At 38.9% G+C, this 20,581-nt stretch overlaps 1 protein-coding gene and 1 non-coding gene across 2 annotated transcripts in view; one reads left to right on the top strand and one right to left on the bottom strand.

Annotated features, from left to right (window-relative positions):
* Positions 1-20,581, top strand: part of LOC126101467 (uncharacterized) — an 88,021-nt gene that overhangs the window by 64,279 nt on the left and 3,161 nt on the right. Inside the window, exons 7-9 of the mRNA XM_049912118.1 lie at positions 13,142-13,278; positions 13,994-14,059; positions 14,161-14,321. Of these exons, the coding sequence (XP_049768075.1) occupies positions 13,142-13,278; positions 13,994-14,059; positions 14,161-14,321 (364 nt within the window). The remainder of the gene's footprint in view (positions 1-13,141; positions 13,279-13,993; positions 14,060-14,160; positions 14,322-20,581) is intronic.
* Trnal-caa (transfer RNA leucine (anticodon CAA)) lies at positions 20,194-20,268 on the bottom strand. Its single transcript has one exon. It is a non-coding gene; the product is annotated as a tRNA-Leu (tRNA).

The following is a 20,581-nucleotide window of genomic DNA, read 5'->3' as shown; positions in this document are numbered from 1 at the left end:
CCTCAATTGGCATCACGAGGTGGATAAAATATTAACACTAGGAGGACTGGCATTAGTGAACTATATAGGAGAACAACGACCTGTCATTTTGACAGATGGAGTTTTCCTTCTTTGTTTTCAGTTTTACTTCTTAAGTTACTTCAGTATGGTGTCTTTATAGGTCAGTAGTGCATTATGCTTATTGTACAAGTGCATTATGCTTAAAAATTTCTAAGAAAGTGTATTTAATTAAATAAAGACGATTGAAGTAAAGAATACACTGTAAATACAAAATCAGTTTAAAATGAACTAAAAAAAAAAGAAACACATTTTTTTATCTGTGTGACTTCTACTGAGTCAAAGCCTCAAACAGTTCATTAATGTATATTTAGTAGGAAAAATAAAGTAAAATGGACACAAATTGCTGTAGAAATAACGAGAAAATAACATTCTGTCTGTGTATGACACCTTTTCAGTTAAAGCCACCATCTTTGTCAGAACACTTTCCACACACATATTGAGCACTACCAAAACATGGATGACATAGAAATTTCTTGCACTGCACACACAGATTTTTAGTTTTGTTCTAACTTTTGCATCCTCCTATCTGGCACTTTTTCTGTACTGGTGCTTTACATATTTCAATGGTCACAATGAGTGTTTGAACAGGTTCTTTTCTTGATTGTACACACACAGAGGAGAGTTCTTCTGCTAATTTGAAAAGAAATGTTCGCTCATTAATTATTTCTCCTGTTGTCTCTCTGTAAAGGATCCAGGTGTTGATTCCAGTAAGGCCTAGGATGTCGAAAAGCACGTGCATACGACGTCTGCAACAGCCAAACTTGACAGTGTACAGACAAAACATCTGGTCCAGAACATCAACTCCAAATGTAGTGGAATTGTAGAAGCTCACAGTTTCAGGGACTTTCTTCTGTGTTTGTTTGTCCACTGCAACTGACTGGTGCATTGTGCTCAACAGAACATTTTTCTTCATATTCCTCTGATAGGAAGTAATTTTTGTGTCACGAGATTTGTATAAAATAGTATCGTACAAATATCCGGCGGTAGACTTCACTGATGGAGGAACTTCTCTTCGGGTTTTCTCCAGTGTACCCATCATGATCGTGTTCTCCCACTTCAGTTGCTCTGCAGGCTGTTTGGCTGTGAAGAAATTGTCACATGTTACATTTCTTCCTTTCAAAGTGTAATGCTGCATGAGCTGTTTAACAACATGCTCTGCAACACATATGTTAGTGGGTGTTTCACTTAGTTTACCCAAGTAAGGAAATTTGTTCACCATATAGTGACTACTGCCGTCTGCTGCAGGCCATAACTTGAAACCAAATTTTTCTGGTTTATTACTCATGTGTTGTATATAGCAGCACAAGGCTTTGCATGCATAGAGCTGCTCATCTGAAGTTATAAATGCACCTGCTTTATAGTTTTGGATACAGTTAACTACAAATGAATTCCAGCCTGGGGTAGCTGCTGCGAAGCCATTGATATTTAGTCTTTCAGACCAAGTGTGCTTTTCGTCTAATCTTAAAAATTGCATGACTTCTATGAACTTATTCCTTCCCATAGTGCGAGAAAAAAATGACAGCCCCCACACTTGAGACCTCAGAAGCTTTAGGGGGAAATTCTTTTCTCCATACAGTCCATGTACATACATTATACCCATGGCAGCTTCTATTAGGGCAGTGTTAAATACTCATGTGTCATCCTAGAAAAGTTCTTGGGCTCCAATTTGTGTAAAGTTTTTTATGTTCTGTAGAGTATTATTGTCTGTCAACACCTGTCATGCACTCGAGTAACTATCTACAACTATAAGTTCCTTAGCATGTTGCGTAGGCCCATAAGTTTCTACCAACACATTGTGACACCCTAATCTTTCCAGATGCATTCCCTGGTGCAATTAGAGTCCACACTGTTCCATCGGCTCCAGTCTCTGCATTTCCAACTTCCAGATGCTGAGATGGATGCGACTTTTTCCGCTTCTTTCCTTGACTGGGAGTAGAAATTTGTAGTGCCACTGGAATCAAACATCTAAGAACTGGCTTGTATGGGTTCTGAATATTCATCTTCCAATTCTGATGATTTGCCTTATTCTGTTTCATGGGCCTGATATTCAGTGTCATCATTACGACCTTTGCCATCGTTACGACCTTTTGCCATCGTTATCAACCAATTCATCACATTCAAAAATATCTTGTGCTTCAGAATCTTGTTCTGGTAAATTGTTCATGTAATTCAGTAACTCTACATCTGAACAAAAACACTGGTGTGCCATAAAAATGAGGAGGAGCGCTAAACTTCCGCAGAGCACAACAGCGTACTGACAGAGAACAGCAGCTAAAATATGTTCACCCTTCCACTAATTAAAGTAAAATGTAAAGAGATAGAGCAAATGAGATCACAACAGTGAAATAAAATAAGTCAAGTGGATGAAAAATCAGTCATTACTCCTTTACAGACATAAAACATAAAAAATATCGCACCAGTCAGAATTACCAGCTGCGGCCCTTTAAGGTAAAAACGATTGTAATTCATTCAGTTTTTGTAATAGATGTTTGTCTTTTACAGAAATTATAAACCACCAAGGTACATTAAAAGTCATAAAAAATAAGACCCATAAATTAAAATGTGTGCTATTTATTAAATGATAAACATCGCTCATCGGTAAGATTGACCGGTACGCTCCTTCTACAGGGTTATTACAAATGATTGAAGCGATTTCACAGCTTTACAATAACTTTATTATTTGAGATATTTTCACAATGCTTTGCACACACATACAAAAACTCAAAAAGTTTTTTTTAGACATTCACAAATGTTCGATATGTGCCCCTTTAGTGATTCGGCAGACATCAAGCCGATAATCAAGTTCCTCCCACACTCGGCGCAGCATGTCCCCATCAATGAGTTCGAAAGCATCGTTGATGCGAGCTCGCAGTTCTGGCACGTTTCTTGGCAGAGGAGGTTTAAACACTGAATCTTTCACATAACCCCACAGAAAGAAATCGCATGGGGTTAAGTTGGGAGAGCGTGGAGGCCATGACATGAATTGCTGATCGTGATCTCCACCACGACCGATCCATCAGTTTTCCAATCTCCTGTTTAAGAAATGCCTAACATCATGATGGAAGTGCGGTGGAGCACCATCCTGTTGAAAGATGAAGTCGGCGCTGTCGGTCTCCAGTTGTGGCATGAGCCAATTTTCCAGCATGTCCAGATACAAGTGTCCTGTAACGTTTTTTTCGCGGAAGAAAAAGGGCCGTAAACTTTAAACCGTGAGATTGCACAAAACACGTTAACTTTTGGTGAATTGCGAATTTGCTGCACGAATGCGTGAGGATTCTCTACCGCCCAGATTCGCACATTGTGTCTGTTCACTTCACCATTAAGAAAAAATGTTGCTTCATCACTGAAAACAAGTTTCGCACTGAACACATCCTCTTCCATGAGCTGTTGCAACCGCGCCGAAAATTCAAAGCGTTTGACTTTGTCATCGGGTGTCAGGGCTTGTAGCAATTGTAAATAGTAAGGCTTCTGCTTTAGCCTTTTCCGTAAGATTTTCCAAACCGTCGGCTTCCTGCTTGCTTTATTCGTCGACTTCCGCGGGCTACGCGTGAAACTTGCCCGCACGCGTTCAACCGTTTCTTCGCTCACTGCAGGCCGACCCGTTGATTTCCCCTTACAGAGGTATCCAGAAGCTTTAAACTGCGCATACCATCGCCAAATGGAGTTAGCAGTTGGTGGATCTTTGTTGAACTTCGTCCTGAAGTGCCGTTGCACTGTTATGACTGACTGATGAGAGTGCATTTCAAGCACGACATACGCTTTTTCGGCTCCTGTCGCCATTTTGTCTCACTGCGCTCTCGAGCGCTCTGGCGGCAGAAACCTGAAGTGCGGCTTCAGCCAGACAAAACTTTGAGTTTTTCTACGTATCTGTAGTGTGTCGTGACCATATGGCAATGAATGGAGCTACAGTGAATTTATGAAATCGCTTCAATCATTTGTAATAGCCCTGTAGTGTTAACACATTTATTTACAATATATAGAAGTTGAAACATGGGGAATACATAACTAGGGGATGCTATGAGTCCGTCATCGGTGTTGTGGTAGATAAATTGTTGAATTGTCCTTTGCACAAATTGGTTCACATTCTAGCATTTGCAAGATACACTCACTGGCTAGCTGTTAAGACTAATGGCATCATACTATGTTGATGTATTCTCACTGCAAGTCCTCAGAGATATGATATGTGAGCTTGGTGTGTGGTTCCTTAAGACTTGTTGATAGAACAAATGAATGTAGTTGGTGATTTGAAGCAATGTCATCTGATGGTGTCCATGGTGCCAGCCATCGTAGATGGCAAGCTGTAGAGAGAGTGCAGGTGTGCTCGTGAGTGTTAAGTTGTACCATCTGCTGTGGAGATGTGAGCAGCACGCTGTGAGTGGTCAATGAAGACATCATTGATACTGCAGATTTTAACAATTGAGTGAATTGTTGTTACTTTTTCATGTATTATAGTACAGGTAACATAATTTCTTTGTAATTCCTATCGTTAATGTAGCAGTTATTGTTTTAACATGTGCCCAGGTGAAAAATTTTGACCACTTTTTCAGTGACAGAATTAGAGTTCTTCAGTGGCTATCTGTTTTTGTGAATCTTTAGTTTATGGTTTTCCATGGGAGTAGAAGAAGCAGCACAACCTTGGCAGACAGCACTATATTTCTGGTAATTCCTTGACATACATGTGAAATGTTTTATTATAATTTTATAAAAAAAAAGAAATCAATTTATAGCCAACACATCCCATTTTTATAAAAAAAAAAAATAACATTTACATTTTATGACTTTCACTTAGTCCAATACAGATCTTGAAACAATATGATGATAGGAAGCATAATAATTTGAAAACATTGGTTATAGAGGAAACTCGTGTGTTGTTTAGTTAGATGTAAACATTGTCGTATTAAAATCATGTTATTCATAGAGTTCTACATCTAAGGACTAACATACATCCTAATTTTCAACAATGATAAATATTTCTACAAGGATTTTGAAATAGTTCACTTTCAGAGCTGAGATTTTTGGCAGTTAGCCTAATGCGTAGATTGCAGGAAAAGAATTCTCTGAGAATACATGAATGTTTTTACTTCTGTTTCTAGTGCAAAATTCAGGATTTCACCTGTGATAAATCTTTCATTCATTGTGCACTGTAGATCTCATCAAGTAATATTAATCTACCTATCACTATTCAGGGTGTCCAAGGAGAAATGGTCAATATTCTGTAATATGGCAGGAGTGATCATTCAAAGCGAGAAAGTTTAGTAAACATGGCCTCTAAAGTGCGTACGTCAAGAGCTGTCAGCACTTACCACCTTCGCTGCTGTGAAACATATGTTTTCTACTGAACAAGTGCTTATAGCTATTCAGATATGCCTTTTAGAGCCCATGTTTAATGGACCTTTTCGCTTTGAATGTTTGTTCCTGTCATATCCCCGAATACTGACCATTTTTTCTTGGGATATCGTGTATTGCTTAGTATTATTTTTGTCTATGCCATTTAAATGGAATCAAGTAAAGTAAAAATAAAGCTACTACTATGAAAAAAGTTACTGCCTCCTCAGCTATACTAAACTGTTGCTTCTATTCTCAATACAAATATTGGTCTGCCCACTCCACTCCTTTCATTTATTTGTTGTAGTCTAATACACTTTCAGGTTTTTTAATTGGGTAATTGGTTTTTCTACCCCCCCCCCCTTTTTTTAGTGTCAGTCAAAAGTGGCATTGTGTATTGTAGAGATCATTCGTATTGTTTCAGTTTTCGAAGCTCTCCATACCTGTGCAAGTACTTCACCTTTCTGTTGATGACAAGCTTCAAACACATTGACTTTTGCACCCTTTAATTTTTCTGGAAATCCTCTATTTTGCCGTATCGTTCCACAAACTCAAGTTTTCATTTCAAGTAACTTCTCTGCAAATTCTACACTGCTATAATAATTATCCATGTAGAGGTGATGTCACTTGCTATAAGAAGCTTCAGTAGTTCCATCACTATTTTTGCTAAAGGCTGTCCAGTGCCGGAATATATCTTGAATGAGGAACTGTATCCCGCATTTGAACCACACAGCATCTGAATGAGTATGCCATATTTTGTAATTTTCGACGGATTGTAGACTTTAAAATTTAACCGTCCATGTCCCGGTATAATTCCTTCATCAATTGAGATGTTTTGACATAGATTAAAAGTTGCTTTAAACTTTTTGGAGAAATAATCAGTTATGAATTGCACTTTGAAAAGCTGGTCGGCATTATCCGGTTTATTGTTGTTGTCGGGAAAATGTAAAAATGATGATATTTGTCTGAATCGGTTGTGGGACATCGGTGTGTCTATAAACGGATTTGTTGACCAATAATCATTGGTCCTTACTTTTTTTACAATTCCCATAAGGATAGCAAGCCTAAAGCATTTTCTAAGTTCGGGTCCCGTAACGTCGACAAATTGGGCATTTTTTTATCCAGTTTCCTTCTGTGGCCATTTTGACTGTAGTACTTGCTGGTTTCGTTGCCAATATATTCAGATAGATCTTTCCCAGTATATAATTCTGCGATATCCTTTACACTGTGTGTATCTTTGGAAAATGTGTTTGGACCCGGAGATCCTTCAAATTTATTACTGGACCTCTGTAAATCGAAAGTCTGACCACTATGTATGGTATTCTTCTGACTCATCTGAATCAGTTGTAAACTGTAGCATTCACCAAATTCTTCTTGGACGTATTTCACTATCTTCCGACGATTCTGCTTCACTTTCATTTTTTTTATATTCAATGTCTTCTTCCCAATCAGCAAGTCGTCCGGAACGTCAGACAAGACATCCATGCATTCATCATAAATTATCATATCATATCGTCTCTTTCGTCTGCCATGATGAAGGGGTACAAGTACTTATCAAAACAAAAAACTTGTTGACGTGTGTAACTTATTGTTACCTAAACAAAAGACCAACAGAATGCAAAAGATAATAAAGTGCTGTCGCTGGCCACTGCGTGATACTATGCTCACGACACCACTGTGGTGCATGACACCACTGTGGTGCATGACACCACTGTGTTGTCGCCTGACGGCTCCACAAAGGATGACTTGTTTAGGCGCTTCAACAATTCTGTGATGCGCCCTTCACAGCTGAATTTATTATCGAGTTGTAATCCCATAAATTTAACACTGTCAACCTCTTTGATTAGCATGTCTTCAAGTGTTATACACATGCTGGAAGGAAATCTCTTACAGGTTCTGAATTGCATATAGTGGGTCTTTTCAAAGTTAATGACAGTGGATTAGCTTTAAACTATTTATTAATGTCAGTGAAGATTTGATTACCAGCTATTTCTAAATCTATACTTGACATGCAATGTTTGTATCATGTGCAAACAAATCAAACTTAGCATCTGGCACTGTAACAGATGAGAAGTCGGTAATGTACACAAGAAAAAGCAACAGACCCTAAATGGGACCTTGAGGACCACTGTGTGTAATTAATTCCCAATCAGGTGAACACTGACTGTGTACTGCTCAGATATTTCTCAATGACACCCTTCATGTCCTGTTAATTAGGTAAGACTCGAACCATTTCATAACATTGATGGTGACTTGGGGGTACTGTGCATCATTTTTTTTCATCTAAACCAGCTGTGTCTTCATCTCTGACAGTTTTATTCAATTAATGTAATAATTAGAGAAAGTTGCAAAGCATATATAGAAATAATTAAATGGAGACTATGTCTGATCTCTTTATTAAAAATGCGTTGAAGGTTGATTTTTGTTGCTGGGCAAATGAAAGGAAAATGATAGTTTTGTATCAGCAAGAACTTGATTCATTTTGTACTTTTGACAATATATAGATCACCAAAGTACCCTATCAGACTATTGTATTGGTGCTCAAAAGGAGCCAGACAAGAGTAGAAATTGTTAATCGTAGATTTGGAGATACAGTACAGCAGTATTTTCCTTGGAGTATCAAATGTATATCACTCCTTGAAATTACAAATTGTACTAAATATGTGTAGGTTGTTGTTGTTGTTGTCTTCAGTCCTGAGACTGGTTTGTTGCAGCTCTCCATGCTACTCTATCCTGTGCAAGATTCTTCAGTATCTACTGCAGCCTACATCCTTCTGGATCTGCTTAGTGTATTCATCTCTTGGTCTCCCTCTATGGTTTTTACCCTCCACACTGCCCTCCAGTACTAAATTGGTGATCCCTTGATGCCTCAGAACATGTCCTACCAACCGATCCCTTCTTCTAGTCAATTTGTGCCACAATCTCCTCTTCTCCCCAATTCTATTAAATACCTTCTCATTAGTTATGTGATCTACCCATCTAATCTTCAGCATTCTTCTGTAGCACGACATTTCGAAAGCTTCTATTCTCTTCTTGTCTAAACTATTTATCGTCCATGTTTCACTTCCTTACATGGCTACACTCCATACAAATGCTTTCAGAAACGACTTCCTGACACTTAAATTTATACTCGATGTTAACAAATTTCTCTTCTTCAGAAACGCTTTCCTTGCCATTGCCAGTCTACATTTTATATCCTCTCTACTTCAACCATCATCAGTTATTTTGCTCCCCAAATAGCAAAACTCCTTCACTACTTTAAGTGTCTCATTTCCTAATCTAATTCCCTCAGCATCACCTGACTTAATTCGACTACATTCCATTACCCTCGTTTTGCTTTCGTTGATGTTCATCTTATATCCTCCTTTCAAGACACTGTCCATTCCGTTCAACTGCTCTTCCAAGTCCTTTGCTGTCTCTGACAGTATTACAATGTCATCGGCGAACCTCAAAGTTTTTATTTCTTCTCCATGGATTTTAATACCTACTCCGAACTTTTCTTTTGTTTCCTTTACTGCTTGCTCAATATACAGATTGAATAGCATAGGGGAGAGGCTACAACCCTGTCTCACTCCCTTCCGAACCACTGCTTCCCTTTCATGTCCCTCAACTCTTATAACTGCCATCTGGTATCTGTACAAATTGTAAATAGCCTTTCGCTCCCTGTATTTTACCCCTGCCACCTTCAGAATTTGAAAGAGAGTATTCCAGTCAACATTGTCAAAAGCTTTCTCTAAGTCTACAATTGCTAGAAACGTAGGTTTGCCTTTCCTTAATCTTTCTTCTAAGATAAGTCATAGGGTCAGTATTGCCTCAAGTGTTCCAACATTTCTACAGAATTCAAACTGATCTTCCCCGAGGTTGGCTTCTATCAGTTTTTCCATTCGTCTGTAAAGAATTTGCATTAGTATTTTGCAGCTGTGACTTATTAAACCGATAGTTGGGTAATTTTCACATCTGTCAACACCTGCTTTCTTTGGGATTGGAATTACTATATTCTTCTTGAAGTCTGAGGGTATTTCCCCTGTCTCATACATCTTGCTCACCAGATTGTAGAGTTTTGTCAGGAATGGCTCTCCCAAGGCCGTCAGTAGTTCTGATGGAATGTTGTCTATTCCCGGGGCCTTTTTTCGACTCAGGTCTTTCAGTGCTCTGTCAGACTCTTCACGCAGTATCTTATCTCCCATTTCGTCTTCATCTACCTCCTCTTCCATTTCCATAATATTGTCGTCAAGAACATCGCCCCTGTACAGACCCTCTATATACTTCTTCCACCTTTCTGCTTTCCCTTCTTTGCTTAGAACTGGATTTCCTTCTGAGCTCTTGATATTCATGCAAGTGGTTCTCTTTTCTCCAAAGGTCTCTTTAATTTTCCTGTATGCAGTATCTATCTTACCCCTCGTGAGATAAGCCTCTACATCCTTACATTTGTGCTCTAGCCATCCCTGCTTAGCCATTTTGCACTTCCTGTCAATCTCATTTTTGAGATGTTAGTATTCCTTTTTGCCTACTTCACTTACTGCATTTTTATATTTTCTCCTTTCATCAATAAAATTCAGTATCTCTTCTGTTACCCAAGGATTTCTACTAGCCCTCGTCTTTTTACCTACTTGATCCTCTGCTGCCTTCACTACTTCATTCCTCAAAGCTACCCATTCTTCTTCTACTGTATTTCTTTCCCCCATTCCTGTCAATTCTTCCCTTATGCTCTCCCGGAAGCTCTGTACAACCTCTGGTTTAGTCAGTATATCCACGTCCCATCTCCTTAAATTCCCACCTTTTTGCAGTTTCCTCAGTTTTAATCTACAGTTCATAACTAATAGATTGTGGTCAGAGTCCACATCTGCCCCTGGAAATGTCTTACAATTTAAAACCTGGTTCCTAAATCTCTGTCTTACCATTATATAATCTATCTGAAACCTTCTAGTATCTCCAGGGTTCTTCCATGTATACAACCTTCTTTCATGGTTCTTGAAGCAAGTGTTAGCTATGATTAAGTTATGCTCTGTGCAAAATTCTACCAGCCGGCTTTCTCTTTCATTTCTTAGCCCCAATCCATATTCACCTACTAAGTTTCCTTGTCTTCCTTTTCCTACTGTCGAGTTCCAGACACCCATGACTATTAAATTTTCATCTCCCTTCACTACCTGAATAATTTCTTGTATCTCATCATACATTTAATCAATTTCTTCATCATCTGCAGAGCTAGATGGCATATAAACTTGTTCTACTGTAGTAGGCGTGGGCCTCGTATCTATCTTGGTCACAATAATGTGTTCACTATGCTGTTTGTAGTAGCTTACCCGCACTCCTATTTTTTTATTCATTATTAAACCTACTCCTGCAATTCCCCTATTTGATTTTGTATTTATAACCCTGTATTCACCTGACCAAAAGTCTTGTTCCTCCTGCCACCGAACTTCACTAATTCCCACTATATCTAAGTTTAACTTATCCATTTCCTTTTTTAAATTTTCTAACCTACCTGCCCGATTAAGGGATCTGACATTCCATGCTCCGATCCATAGAATGCCAATTTTCTTTCTCCTGATAACGACGTCCTCTTGAGTAGTCCCCGCCCGGAGATCCTAATGGGGGATTATTTTACCTCCAGAATATTTTACCCAAGAGGACACCATCATCATTTAACCATACAGTAAAGCTGCATGCCCTCGGGAAAAATTACGGTTGTAGTTTCACCTTGCTTTCAGCCATTCACAGTACCACAACAGCAAGGCCGTTTTGGTTAGTGTTACAAGGCCAGATCAGTCAATCATCCAGACTGTTGCCCCTGCAACTACTGAAAAAGCTGCTGCCCCTCTTCAGGAACAACACGTTTGTCTGGCCTCTCAACAGATACCCCTCCGTTGTGGTTGCACCTACGGTACGGCTATCTGTATCGTTGAGGCACACAAGCCTCTCCACCAATGGCAAGGTCCATGGTTCATGGGGGGGATGTGTAGGTGTAATAGCTAAACTAATTTTGGCAGTGGTTTGAGTGGAATCTGACTGTTCTAAATAGTCTAAAATGCCCCATCCAATTCATCTAGCTCTGTGATGGTAGTCGATGAGGAGGTCAGTGATTATTTTAATGCTGGTTGCTTCAGGGTATGGTGGTACACTTGTGAAAACTGTATTTTCCATACTTCCTCTGCAGAGGAACAAGACTGCTAATGAACCTGAGTAACTAAGCTGTGCTAGCAATGAAAATCTTTGCAAAATTTACAGATATTAATGTTTCTTAGGGTGTGGGGGAGCAAGAAAGGAATGTGTAACTTGACAGGGATGAAGGAAGTACTAGAAAAATGGAAGCAAGTTGAGTTAAAACAAATCCTATACAGCAATTATGTCATTGTATATGTACTTAATCTTTGTTTCTCACATCAAGTGAGCATTGTATTTAGTAGCTGGTTGCCCGATTTGATCATTATTTGCTACAATGACACCAATGTTCCCTTCTGTTTTATATCAGTATACCGTTAACTTAAATTTTATGAGCTTGGACACTTCTTACATAAAATACCTCTTCTTTCAATTGAGAAATCATTAATGCATATGACCATGGATGTGTGTCCTATATGTTGATGTTGGTCTTGTGTTTGTCCTTTAATTTATGATACTCCTGTAAGGTCTTATGATAACAGTTGTTGATGGGAAAGGAGAAATAGTGTTTGCCAGTATCTCAGTGTAATGTAGGCTATGTATACTACGGGGAACAATGAATATCATACAGGACACTGCCCATATCTGGTATCGATGGATTTATGTGAAATATGTACAATGTGGGTGTTTTTGAAGAATGGAAGAAAAAGTTTAGTTTAGGAATAGAGTTCAATGGACACACATCCATGATGATAATAGGAGAAAACAGCAAGAATTCTCCTGTATGATTTTATCAATTTCGTTTCTTCGAGTAGATTCCATTCTTAAACTGAGAATGTAGAAGATCTACAAAATACTCGTGTGTTGTTGTGGTCCTCATTATGAAGATTGCTTGATGCAGTTATTTTGTTTCCCCAAATAGTGTTAATTATACAGCTGCCATACCATATTCATTGGACTTAGCAGTCACAGATTTCTGTAGGCTTGGCAGTAGGTGAATGTAAGAAGGTAGATCCAAATGATTTGCATAGTTTCACCAGTATTGTTCTAGCATTTGCAAAGTAATCGATAGGAAGAATCCTTTTGCCATCTCAGAAAACAGTGACTGTACCCAACACCAGTAGCAATAAATAATAATAATAATTTGTGTGGCCCAGCGGTCTTGTGCAAATCTTTCAGTTGGACGCTGCTTTGACCTGTATGGGTTACAGCACTTAATTAATTATTTATCGTCATTGAAAAGTAGAGGGAAACATAGAATAATTGATAGAAAGTAGACCTTTCAGAACATATAATTTTATTATACATATTTCACATTTCTTGTCAGCTGCTGGTCTCAGGATAGTATTTTTTTGTTCCGTGAAATTTCACAGTCTTTTTATTTATGTCTTTATGCAATTGATGTCCATGTGACATGTTCTTTCATTTCTGTAAAGTTAAAAATTCTGCACTTAGCAGTAACTGCCTGATTATATATTCAAAGTTTGCTTTACGTACAATACGTGGAGTGTGGAATAAGTATTAGATGTATTATTTATACTTATTATGACTGACAGTAATATTCTGCAGAAGATGAAGATGTTCAGTATGGTTACCTTACATTTTATGAATATGCACAGAGTTCGAAGATAATTATGAATCTTCATTATTCCAGGAGAAAAACCTTACAAGTGCCTCTACTGTGAGAAATGTTTCTCTGACAAGGGAGCTTGCAACTCCCATATTAGAGTACATACTCGTGAAGAAACATGTAGTTGTCCGTACTGTGGGCAGACCTTCTCAAAGAAACAGGTTTGTAGAAAACCTTCATGTACTGTATTATAAACTGAATAAATTGCATAGTCCTTCTTAAGTGTTTAATGAAACATAAGCAAAACTGAATAGTTAGAAATAGCTAGCAGTTTCACAGAGAGATTGCCATGGTCTAACTGTAGAACATACTCTATGTGTACCTATCTTCAGGTTTCTCTTGAATTGTATGTGGAAAGTCATTGCTAATGTTTCAGAAGTAAATGGTACCTACTATATTAGTACTGATACATTTAATTTTGTGTGTAATGTAACTCTCCACTTATCAGACAGTGTTCATGAGGGTGGACAACTGTAAAACAAAGTAGTGTGTTCTAAAACCCAACCATGAATACTCTTGTAAAAGGTCCAGATGTCATGCAATTTCTGAAGTTTTGTTGTATAACTGTTACTCTCCACACATGTGCATGCAAATAAATTTGTTTTCTGTTTATTGTGCAACATCTCTGGAGGAGCTTACTAACTACGCAGACATCTCAGATCTTGTGGGTGTTAATCTGTTATATGACTGTATATCTCATAAGCATGTGGTGGTCTCTTATCTTTCTTTCATTTTAATTAGTCCTTAACGTTGCTGCATTATTACTAATACATTCAAAGATTTTTTCTGAAAGTGGGTAGCTGGACTCCATTTGCATGTTAGCTGTATTGTTGTGAAAGTCATTTGACTTGAAATAACTATGCTATTTGATTTCAGAAACTGAAGTACCATATCCGGAAACACACTGGGGAAGGTTTAATGACTTGCGAGATATGCAATAAAGTAAGATAATATATTGTTACAGATTTATTTTTGTGTGGATTAAACATAATTAAAAAAAATTAATCAAATTCATTTACTTCCATATATTTGCTTTATTCCAGACATTCACAAATAGTTTTGCACTAAAAGAGCATCGCGTCATCCACAATCGGCAGACCCAAATCCTATGCCAGCAGTGTGGAAAGGGATTCAACAGTGAAAAATACCTCCAACGACATGTGGCCATAGTGCATGAGCCGACAAAACTTTTTGCTTGTCCTTTGTAAGTACAACTTCTTCCTTGTTTTCAAAATGTTTCACCACCCTTGCTGCCTACAGCTCCCTTCACTTCTTTCTCTAAGATACTGAACTACCGTATTTACTTGAATCTAAGCCGCACTCGAATCTAAGCCGCACCTGAAAAATGAGACTCGAAATCAAGAAAAAAAATTTTCCCGAATCTAAACCGCACCTGAAATTTGAGACTCGAAATTCAAGGGGAGAGAAAAGTTTTAGGCCACACCTCCAAATCGAAACAAAGTTGGTCCACTGAAATATGAGACACAATTCAGGTCGAATGAATGAAGAAACAGCTACAATAGGTTCGAGTCGTAAGCTTAGCAGTTAAGCTTTACAAGGTAGCCATTGCTATGCGTCCGCGCTCTGTCCGTATTTATACGCGTACATTTCCTTTTTCACGTGCTTTGTCTAGTTTGAATTGATTGTTTATTTTGCTTTGATCTGGTAAGTGCCGTTCTCTTTGTTATAGGTGTTTACGTCACTCTAAGCTGAAAATGCATTACTATACTGTGTCATGAGTTGTTTGTCGCATTCTGATATTGAGTGTTTACGGCCTGTACCCGCTCGCGGAATGGCTTGTTTTCGTGCGCGCTACCGCCGTTTACAATTAAAAAAAAGAGCGGAATCGATTCATAGCAAAACAATGGCAAGAGACTGCTATTTGTTGTTACTTACACTGCTGCTTTCTTTGATAATGATCAACAAGAACTAAATAATAGACTGCTTTTGATAGAAGGCATTCTGAACGAGAGTTTAGCGAAAATTTTTCTCCGTTTGAAAATCTTTGCAGGCGCCTCTTTAGTACATTACATTCTGCACAGAATTTCGCTTCCCGAGCACGGGGTCCCGGGTTCGATTCCCGGCGGGGTCAGGGATTTTCACCTGCCTCGAGATGACTGGGTGTTTGTGTTGTCCTCATCATTCCATCATCATCCAGGAAAGTGGCGAAATTGGACTGAGCAAAGATTGGGTAATTGTACGGGCGCTGATAACCACGCAGTTGAGCGCCCCACAAATCAAACATCATCATCATCATTCTGCACAGAAATTAGTCATCTTAGATTTAAAAATCGAGTCAATTGCCGTGCTTCATTTCTGACTGTATCACTATTAGGCATAACAATAATTCGAATATAAACATGACATGATATGTATATTCTTCCGCATTTGCTGTTGTCTCACCCTAGTTTTGTAGTTTATTAGGCAGACAGGATTTAAATGAGATAGCAGCAAACAAGAAAGAATACACGGCAAAACATTTATATTCGTATTATTCTTATGGCGAAGAGAATACTGTATGTGATTCACAATTCATAAAAGTTCCTATTAGCAACCATCTCTTCTCACAGGTAGGAAAAAATTCAGAACGTAGGGTTGACTATATTGACAAAACATCACAGTCTTGCCAGTCGGATTTTCGTAGTACATTCAACATTGAAATGCTGCTACATTCGAAGATGAACAATACGGAATTTGTATTTACTTCGTAGATAATGTTTACAATGCAGTGATCGAAACTCGGGGCGGAGAAGGAGGCTCGTCTTCCACCCCTTTTTTTTTTTGTTTTAATTTATTTACTGACGCAGAGGTTTTGGCGCTAGTATTTATCTTTGTGCCGACGAAGCATGCCTATGCAGCGCTACATATATTCGACGATGGAAATCAGTTGTGGCGGCGCCTACCAACATTTTTCAGAACTTCCGCTTACTTTGCACTCGATTCTAAGCCGCAGGCGGTTTTTTTGATTACAAAAACCGGAAAAAAAGTGCGGCTTAGGTTCGAGTAAATACGGTAACCAAATCTTCCCTTCATAGAATTCCAAATTTAATTTTCTTCTGCTTTGCCTAAATTGCTTCGTTTGAAGGGACATGGCCTATTTCCTTATCCGATCCAAACGTATTCTGTCTTTCAAATCTAACAGTAATTCCTTCAGACCTTAACTGCACTAATGAAAATCAATATTATTTATTCACAAAACACTTCTTAATCGTAAAATTTGAAATTGTGACTAGGTGAAATGTTATTCTGGGTACAGTACCTTAACACGAAATAAAAAATTGTGGTAGGTTTTCTGCAGGGTATTTCATGTACACTGCATGCACTGAATCTGGCATTGCATGGGAAACAATGCAGTGGATCTAGACTCGGAGGGCCGCATGTAGTACCGCCTCTTTCTTGGTCCCTGGCAGATTATGTAACAGTTTCAACCATTCTAGATGAATTAAGAGCTGACTGGAAAGCAGTTCAAGAAAATCTTCGTTATTTACCTTGTCAGTAGCATTTACTCAAACAGCAGTTCAGGTATTGTTACTACTTGCCTCCCACATTTTGGTTCCCCCTGCAATGCAACACACAGTGCTAGTGAAGTATGTGGAGCACCCTGTGTTTTGAATTTTGATTCAGAGCTGAAGGAGTTCTGAATTACGTTAAAAGTTCTGCATTGTGTATTGTGCCTAAATAAAGATTGTGTATTAGTGTATTTCATTCAATTATAGATAGATAGATAGCCTTGGCTCACAACTCCAGATCTGCAGATTGTAAAGTGTTTTATTACATTTCCCCTAGCTTATGCAGACAAAGATGTTTTCATTTTCTTCCAAACATATCTGATTCAGCAAATGGCCTTTCTTGACAAAATATTGTGTTATATCATGAATGCTGAAGTTGATTTTTCCAGCTGGGGCTACAAGGAATAATCAGATGAAGTGGTTATCACTGTTAGCATTCAACCGTGATTCTTATACATATATTTTAACAAAGCGTTTCAAGAGACAATGCTCTCATCATCAGGTTGTAAAGACTATGTCATGAAATTAAACGGACTAAAAAGACAAAATACCATCACAAATAGTTGGGGAATCCATAGAGTAAAACATAATTAAAAGTATATTGGACTGTGGGTCCTCGTCTTAACATTGAAGTTATTGACACAAGTTGATGGCCGTCCCATAGCTACCAAATATGCTGTCGCACTGTGCCGCTCGGGAGCTGTTGTGGACTGACGTGCCTAGGTGTTGTGGCGTGGTTACAGCCGTGTGCTTGACGGTAACGCTATGCTATTGGGCGCCTTATTTCCTTATTGCATTGGTCTGCCATCGTTAGCCTCCCGCAATAAGGAAATAAGGCGCTCAATAGCATAGCGTTACCATCAAGCACACGGCTGTAACCACACCACAACACCTAGGCACGTCAGTCCACAACAGCTCCCGAGCGGCACAGTGCGACAGCGTATTTGGTAGCTATGGGACGGCCATCGACTTGTGTCAACAACTTCAATGTAAGACGAGGACCCACAGTCCAATATACTTTTAATTCTGTTTTACTCTATGGATTCCCCAACTATTTGTGATGGTATTTTGTCTTTTTAGTCCGTTTAATTTCATGACATAGACTTTCCAACCTGATGATGAGAGCATTGTCTATTGAAACGCGTTGTTAAAATATAAGAATCACGGTTGAATGCTAACAGTGATAATCAGTATAACGACAAATGCTACCTCGACTCCATAATGGATTATATTAAATCAGATGAAGTGTTATAGTGATTGGAACACTGTACTTCTTTTCATGAGGAGTGGCTTTCAGATATGCACAACAAATCATTTTCTTTTCTCATCCTTGTCTAATCGAAACTAGTAATCTTCCCATGGTAGTGCATTACTAGTATTATTTCTCCAGAATTTGTGCTGATTTCAGGTGAAGTTTGGTTCTCAGCAGCTAGCATACAAAATTGTGTAACTATAATGGGTACAGGTATACTAACTTCTTGTCAGTATGTGATTTACATCATTCTGTGGGCAAGTAGTAAATACAGATACATCAAGCATACAGAATATTCTTTAATCACATACCAGTAATACATTACCAAGAACTGTTCTTAAAATGCAACACTGCAAACTCAATTTAATTTTGATGTCCTATGATGCATTAATGTACATTATCATAACTGTAGGTAACATCTGTAATTTATGTGACCAGATATCAATTCTGTGGATTTCATTTTGTAGGGGCATTAACACACCAGTATATTCAGAGTTGGGAAAAGAAAGATCATGTTGTGCAGTTCAGGGAGTGCAAATTTTGGTGCCTAATAGATCTAAATAACTTCGATGCAGATGAGCCATACATTTTGAACAATTTACCTAAGAAATTGTGAAGCAATTTTCTTCCTTGTGTGGTAGTGGCCTCCATGTATGATATTGTTCCATACTTTTGTTAAATTCTGCACATGTGAGGATCAGTTTTTGTTTTGTTAGCATTGTTTGCCCACATTTCATTCTTAACCACATTAACACTAATTTTCCTTAGCATTGAATTAAAACATTTTTGTGGCTGACATTTTATGGGCTGTTAATAAGCCAGAACAATTACACAAAACTTAGTAGGAAAGTTTTGCAGTACAGCTCCATTTACATTACTTTCTGCAGGGATTTCCTTTACTTTGATTCCCCTTGAAAACATTTATGAGATCAATTTGCCAAGTAGCTGTCGTTAGCTCTCGGTCCCCATCCAGCAACTGCTGAAATTCACCTGTAGATACCCTTTCACTTACCACATGGAGTGAGAGTAGGTTTGCAAATACTAACAGAAAAACATCTGTGGGGGCAGAAAGGGAGAGGAGAGAAACCAAAAAGGGGAAATGACTATGTAGATGTGCTGGGAAGGGGAGGGGGATGGGTGAGAGGCTGGAATGGGGTCAGGGAATGGAATAGAGCAAGTGAAAAACAAGGACTAGTGAATGTTGAGGCCAAAGGAGTTACAGGACTGAAGGTTAGGTTGCAGGGAAAGTTCTCACATATGTAATTTCAGAAAAGCTGGTGTTGTTGGTTAAGGATCTAAATGGCATGAGCTGTGAAGCATACATTGAAGTCAGCACACCATGTGGTGCAGCATGCTTGGCAACTGCATGGTCCAGCTGTCTCTTGGCCACTGCTTGTAGATGGCAATTTATGCAGATGGACAGCTTGTTAGTTCTCATGCCCGCATAGAATGCTGCACAACCTTTTCAGCTAATTTGACAGACTACTTGGCTGCTTTCAAAAGGGGCCCTGCCTCTGATGGGATAGGAAATGCTATTTTTTACATAAGAGGAGTATATGGTCATGGGCGGATGTGTCGGACAGTTCCTGCAACTATGCCCTTGACACAGATATCAGACATTGGGTAAGCAAGCAGTTGATTGCCACATGGCTTATAGCCCTGTAAAAGACCTAGATGCAAGATGTGTCCCATACATGCTCCCACTACTGCCTACTGCAGTCATCTGCCCTGCCCTGCCCCGCCACCACACTACACTAAACTACACTATTCCGTACCCCATCAGAGGCAGGGCGACATGTGAAAGCAGTCATGTAGCTTATCAACTAAGATGCAACCACTGTGCTGTTTTATATGTAAAAATAGAAGCATTACTTCCAAATCACAGTGACCAGTTAAAAATGTTGCACCATGATGAGCTGGGGTGGGAGATAATTATCCCATCATTTCCCAGTGGCACTTTTGTTGTACCTTGTACTGTGTGGTTCAACCAGAATTTTGTCATTGATTGACAGGAGTTAACCGATGTCTGTCAAGCCACCTAATGTCTTTGAACAAGATTTTTCTTAATGACATACAAATACTGGCATTTCCAGAACATGAAGTCTCTTAATTTGTTGATAACCACCCAAACAAAAAGATATTCATGTTTGAAATATAAGTTTGTGAAGGCAGGTTAATCATTGCCTTGATAATAATGATTACTATATGTGTAATGTATCTGCTGGAATGCTTCCATCTTGGCTATTCATCTGCTGTTACTTCCCGAGTTTCCAATAAAGAACGAACTAAGAAACTTCCTGGCAGATTAAAACTGTGTGCCGGACCGAGACTCGAACTCGGGACCTTTGCCTTTTGCGGGCAAGTGCTCTACCAACTGAGCTACCCAAGCACGACACAAGCCCCGTCCTCACAGCTTTACTTCTGCCAGTACTTCGTCTCTTACCTTCCAAACTTAACAGATGCTCTCCTGCGTACCTTACAGAACTAGCACTCCTGAAAGAAAGGATATTGCGGAGACATGGCTTAGCCACAGCCTGGGGGATGTTTCCAGAATGAGATTTTCACTCTGCAGCGGAGTGTGCGCTGATATGAAACTTCCTGGCAGATTAAAATTGTGTGCCGGACTGAGACCCAAACTCGGGACCTTTGCCTTTCGTGGACAAGTGCTCTACCAACTGAGCTACCCAAGCATGACTCACGCCC

Source organism: Schistocerca cancellata, chromosome 9 (assembly GCF_023864275.1).
Source record: "Schistocerca cancellata isolate TAMUIC-IGC-003103 chromosome 9, iqSchCanc2.1, whole genome shotgun sequence".
Lineage (NCBI taxonomy): Eukaryota > Metazoa > Arthropoda > Insecta > Orthoptera > Acrididae > Schistocerca > Schistocerca cancellata.
This window is presented reverse-complemented; position numbering and strand designations above follow the sequence as displayed.